At 47.7% G+C, this 6,226-nt stretch overlaps 1 protein-coding gene across 1 annotated transcript in view; it reads left to right on the forward strand.

Moving 5' to 3' along the window:
• LOC140409421 (calcium and integrin-binding family member 3-like) overlaps positions 1–3,021 on the forward strand; it is a 72,924-nt gene extending 69,903 nt beyond the window's left edge. Inside the window, exon 6 of the mRNA XM_072497860.1 lies at positions 2,710–3,021. Coding sequence (XP_072353961.1) covers positions 2,710–2,909 — 200 coding nt within the window. The 3' untranslated portion in view covers positions 2,910–3,021. The remainder of the gene's footprint in view (positions 1–2,709) is intronic.
• Positions 3,022–6,226: the final 3,205 nt, after the last annotated feature.

Below are 6,226 nucleotides of genomic sequence, written 5' to 3' on the forward strand. Positions count from 1 at the left end.
GTGTCAGAGGAGGGTAATCTCCTGTGCACATTGCTACATCCTGCCCCTCCCCCAAGATGACACCCTCCCTTTGTGCCTACCCACCTGGCCTCCAAAACATGTCTCCGCCTTTCTAGGCTCCCTGATCCGCTCCCGCTCTAAAAGCCCTGGACTTAATTTTGATCGTCCGCGATCCATTTCTCTCTTCCCTCTGGGCCTTCGTCTGGTCCCAGCAACACCCACTACTGAGATCTCATGTTGCTGGGGTGGCTGGAGTTGGCATGTGATCTGAGGTTGGTACCTCTTTCCATTGTAAATAGTGCTTCCCCCCAGCATGTTACTGCATGTAGGCAGACTTTTTTTTCACTTTGATCACTTTGCAACTATCTTTGAAATGGTGGAGGGAGTGGGCATGTGAGAAATACGTTTGCTTCCCCCCAACCCCCCCCCCCCCCCCCCCCCCCCCCACTCCCCGCCCCATACAATTTGGCTCTAAATAAAGTGGGGATTTTGCTGCATTGTAATATCTGTAATACCAGTGAAAAAATTCTCCAACATCTCTGGCTAAGTAGTTTGTAGTTCATCTGGAACTGAACTTCCTTGTTGAGATTGAGTTCCAGGTGCTGACAGTGTTTAGGAGAAAGGTTTGGGGCCAGATGGATGTAAAGTTTAGCTGCTGGTACTTTGCATTAACTTTATTGATTTGTACAAAGCTTACAGAAACAATTTCAGTTCTTTACTATCAACATAAAAATGTACCCTATTACCTATTAACTCAAAAATGTAAAATACATCAGACATTGAGGCACCAATATACCTGGGTCCCAGGTTTAGTCAGGTTGGAGGGTGCACAGAGTTGGGGGTGAGAAACCTGGAATTTCTGTTTCAGAAATAGAAGCAGGAGTAGGTCATTCAGCCCTCGCTTACCACTCCATAAGATCATGGCTGATCTATTACAGATCCATTATCCCAGCATTTCCCCATATTCCTTGATTCCCTTAGCATCCAGAAATCTGTCAGTCTCTGAATTGAATATACTCAATGGCAAAGCATACATAGTTCTCCAGAGCATTCCAAAGATTTACTATCCTCCTCTTAGCACTAAAGGCTGACCTGACCCCTTATTCTGAGATGCGACCCCTAATTCTCGACATTCCACCCAAGTGAAAGACGCACAAAGAAAATACTTGCCAAGTCCCTTAAGAATTTTATACGTTTCAGTGAGATCACATCTCATCGATTTTTTACTGACGTTCCATGTTGGCTTCTCCACCTTAGAGTCCATCTCCAAATGAGCAAGTCATCTAGTACCATTCCCTGATCGTCCCCCTGTAAAACTGCACATTCTTCCTTTTGAATGCTTTAGTTGAATTCGCCCCCCATTACATTCTCTCAGTGCATTCCAGATCTTAAACCACTCGCTGCGTGAAAAAGGTTTTTCCTCATATCGCTTTTGATTCTTTTGCCATTGCTTTAAATCTGTGTTCTCTATTTCTCGATTCTTTCACGAGTGGGAATAATTTCTTCCATCTACTCTGCTCAGGCAACTCACGATTTTGAATACCTCTATCAGATCTCCTCTTAGCCTTCTGTTCTCCAAAGAAAATAGTCCCAATTTCCCCAGTCTATCTTCATTACTTGAAGGTCCTCTCCCTGAAACCAGGTTCCTAAACCTTTTCTGCACTATCTCCAATACCTTCACATCTTTCCTGAAGTATGGTACCCAGAAATGGACGCAATACTCCAGCTGAGGACTGGCAATACCACATTAGTTCCACGCCGTCGGGAGTGGCGTATCGCTGGGCGGGCCTCTGCCAATGGCCCCCCAGTCGAGTGGCGTAATTCTCGGATGCACGGTTATTTGGGGCCCGGAGAATCGCTGGAGCGGCGCCGGGCCCGATTCCATCGTAAACTTTGATTCTCCGCCCCCCGCGCCAAACGCAATTTCGGTGCGGGGTTGCGGAGAATCTCGTTCTTCTGCCAATCTCCTGAAATCTGAATTATTTGATTCTTGGCTCCTCTGCCATCAGGAATGGTTTCTCTCCATTTATTTTGTCAAAACTCCTCATGATTTTGAACACCAAATCTCCCCCAGCTTCCCTTCTCTACGGAGAACAGCCCCACCTTCTCCAATCTACTCTCTTGACTGAAGTCCTTCATCCCTGGAAACATTATTTAAATAATTTCTTCACCCTCTCTAGAACCTTCGCATCCTTCCTAAATTGCAGTGCCCAGAGATGAACACACGACTCAAACTGTGGCCTAACCAGTGATCTTTCCTCCAGCCATTCCTATTCTTTACTTCACCATTACTGCTATGGCCATTTCTTCTCAGGGATTTTTTTTTTCTTTTGAAGCTTCAGATATGCCGTTCTCATCTCTGCATCTTCAATCTTCATCACTTGCCATTCCATCTCCTGCTCTTAACTCACACCAAGGTCTCAGAATACTGTAATTCTTAACCTTCCTATGTTTCCTCTTCCTTCCACAGTCCTTTTAAACACCTGCACTTATTTTACCAAGCAAGTGTTTAACTTCATCTGATCTTCTCTTCAGCTTGTTCCAATCTTGGTGGTGGTCTGCTCTTAATACCTTGGTTTCTCAATAAATAAAAATCAAATTGTTAAAATTATTATTTATTAAAATGCTAGGAACAAATGATAAGTCTTACTGCAGAATTCCATAAAAAATGAATATATATTGCCACTGCATCCATGTCTTATTTTACAGACTTCAACAGTGACGACTTCATTTGCCAATCAGATCTGGAGGTGATGCTCAGTAAGCTTACTGGCGATGAACTGTCAGATGAAGATGTTCAAATGGTGTGCAGCAAAGTCATGGAGGAAGGAGACTTAGATGGTGATGGGAAGCTTTCTCTGGCCGACTTTGAGTACATGATCACTCGTGCTCCCGATTTTATGAGGTAAATTTGAGGCAGGACTTTCTTTTCATTGCACATCTCATGAAGATACTGAATCCTACAGAATGTAGTTCTATAGTATTTGGTACTAGTAATACCTAGTCATTCAAGAGGCCAGACCCCATGTCTGAGCTTTTCTAGAAAGTACTAGCGGTTTGGGTGACACCAGGAGTCATACTGTGAGGATAGTTATTGCCTGTTTGATGGTGAGGTAATTGAAGTCGGGTGGACATTCAGTTGGGATTCTACAATTACAAGGGATATATTCGTCTTAAATCACAATCGGGTGGCATCAGCAAAAAGTGCACTTTAAAGGGTATCAGCCAAGATAAGAACAGCCTTGGCTGTGTTTCTCAAACTCACTGTCACGTCATATATAATGGCCATTTGAGTGAGCTAACAGAAGATGCAGAGTGACTGCTTGGCCCAAGACTGTAAACAACTCCAGAGAGTGATGAACACAGCCTAGTCCATACATGAACCTGCCTCCCATCCACTGACTCTAATTACACCTCCCGCTGCCTTGAGATAGCAGGCAGCATAATCAAAGACCCCTTCCCACCTAGCCAAGGAGTTGGGGACAATTCCGGCAGCACTGCGAGTTGAGGACAGGGTCGAAGGTGATGCTGTTAAGAGGGAATCATGAGTTTGAGCTGGGGAGGAAGAATGTGAGGTTCTGGGGGAGAAGAAAGGAGTGAAGGAGATGAAGGATCTGATCTGGAGAGGAGATTTGCAACTTTAGAGGAGTTGGGGATGAAGTATGGACAGCAGCGTGAGGAGGGCTTTAGCTATATGCAGGCGTGGACTTTTGCAAGAAAGACTTTTCCGAGCTTCCCGGTGGTGCTGCCCTCCTCGTTGTTGGAGGAAGTGCTGTCGGTGGGGAGGGGGCGGGGGGGGGGGGGGCCGAGAGAGTGAGGTTGTCTCAGCGATGTATGGTAGGATTATGGAGGAGGGGAAGGAGTTGATGGAGGGGATCAAGGTTAAGTGGGAGGAAGTGTTGGGGATGATGCTGGGGAAAGGATTATGGTGCAAAGTGCTGCGAAGAGTCAATGCCTCAACCTCGTGTGCAAGGCTGGGATTGATTCAGCTAAAAGTGGTGTATAGTGTGCACGTAAGAAGGGTGAGGATAAGTGCATGTTTGAGGGGCTGGAGGATAGGTGTGAGCGGAGTAGGAGGGGCCCAGCAACCATGTCCATATGTTCCGGTCCTGCCCGAAGTTGGGGAGGTATTCGGGGTCGGTTTTCAGCACCATGTCCGAGGTTTTGCATGTGGATCTGGAGTCAGGTCCCCTCGAGGCCATATTCAGGGTGCCGGACCTGCCGGAGTTGCAGACGGGAGCAGGGCCAGGTGTTTTAGCCTTTGCCTCATTGATTGCGGGTCCTATTGGGGTGGAAGGTCAGCTTCTCTTTCTCTCCCCCCCCCCCCCCCCCCGCCCCACCCCCGCCCTGAACACTCTACACATCTTCTCTACTGTGTAGCACTACACTCTGTATGCTTCACCCAATGTCTATGTATTTACAATGTGTATTTATCGTATGTTCTATGTTTTTCACGTATGGAACGATCTGCCTGGACTGTACACAGAACAATACTTTTCACTGTATACATGACAATAAATCTAAATCTAAATCATTACCTCAGCAAGGAGGCTTAATTAAACAGGCGACGCAAAGAAATTTGCTCTTAAAAAATAATATAGATTTGGCGAGTCAACCCGGGGAGGTCTTGTAGCACAGTGGGCAATGTCCCTATCTCTGAGCCAGAACTTGATGACCATAGAAGGTACGTTCAAACTGCAGTCAATCAGGTTGGTTCTCAACCTGCAAATCCTCTCAGCATGCCTATTTCATAGGGCAGCACGGTGGCTCAGTGGTTAGCACTGCTGCCTCACAGCGCTGAGGACCCGGATTCAATCCCGGCCCCGGGTCAGTGTCCGTGGGGAGTTTGCACATTCTCCCCATGTCTGCGTGGGTCTCACTCCTTACAACCCAAAATAATGTGCAGGTTAGGTGGATTGGCCACAATAAATTGCCCCTTAATTGGGAAAAAATAATCGGGCACTCTAAATTTATATTATTTTGTGAGGGCCTCGAAGAATCCAGTACGAGTTGTAGAATAGAAAGAAATAACATTTATTTACAATTACATATATCTACAGCAGCAGCATTACTCCCTTGCTGTTCACTCCTCTCTCTAGCTGCTTCCATACTGGCTAGCTCTATTTATGCAGGGACTCTGCTAATGATTTCTCCGCCCCCTCATTGGGTAGCTCATACTCCCTAAGGATTGTGGGATTGTCATTAGTCACCAGCCAGTGGTAAGCAGGCAGGTTACAGCATCCCTCCCCCCAAAGTCCAAGGAATCCACCAAAGGACCCTGGTGAAGGAGGGCGTCAGACACGTTTTGCCGTAGGCCGGACACCATTTGCACGAGGCGCTGGATCGGGAGGCGTGTAACGAGACGGAGAACGGCGCTTCCGTGATGAACGGCATACTGATTGTAAATCCACGGCCCATGGGCCCGAGGACTCCCCCTCTGAGGCGTCCTGTGTCTCCATCTCGGAGTCGGAATCCACTGCCTCCGTCATCTTGGCGTTCCTATCTCCACGTGGTTCTGTAACGACCTGCGTAGGCTTTGAGTGCGACACCAGAGGAAGATCGTGAGGAACACTCTCCACTATGTCTGGTCTCTGTGGTTGTAGAAGTGAGCTCCGGGGAATCTTTGGAAGAAATGGTCTTCTGGACCGAACATGGTATGCAGGTTTGCGCTGGAGACGACCCTGGGCTTGCACCTGGTAAGAGATAGAACCCATTCAGTAAACGATAATGCCAGGGACCCACTGGGCACCACCAGCAAATTTTGGATGAACACTGGGTCACCGGCAGCAAACTGCCGAATTGGCCGATGCCGAGAAAAGCCATGTCCCTGACATTCTTGTGTGTGACGTACTTTTGCGCCTATGTCCGGGAAAACCACGCTAAGGCGGGTGCTAAGTCTCCGGCCCATTAGGAGTTCAGCGGGAGCTACCCCAGTCACCTCATGTGGTGTGATCCTGTATGAAAACAACAAACGAGCCAGTCTCGTGTCCATAGACCCGTAACACTGCTTCTTTAGGCCCCGTTTGAATGTCTGCACTGTGCGCTCCGCCAACCCATTGGAAGCCGGGTGATATGGAGCGGTGCGGATATGGCGTATGCCGTTCATCTTCATGAACCTCGCAAACTCCTCACGGACAACGGAGTGCCGTTGTCCTTGACCTGCACCTCGTGGAGGCCATGCGTACTGAAAGACAAACGCATCTTCTCGATTGTTGCGCAGGACGTT

The sequence above is a fragment of the Scyliorhinus torazame genome, chromosome 3 (genome assembly GCF_047496885.1).
Source record: "Scyliorhinus torazame isolate Kashiwa2021f chromosome 3, sScyTor2.1, whole genome shotgun sequence".
Taxonomy (NCBI): Eukaryota; Metazoa; Chordata; class Chondrichthyes; order Carcharhiniformes; family Scyliorhinidae; genus Scyliorhinus; species Scyliorhinus torazame.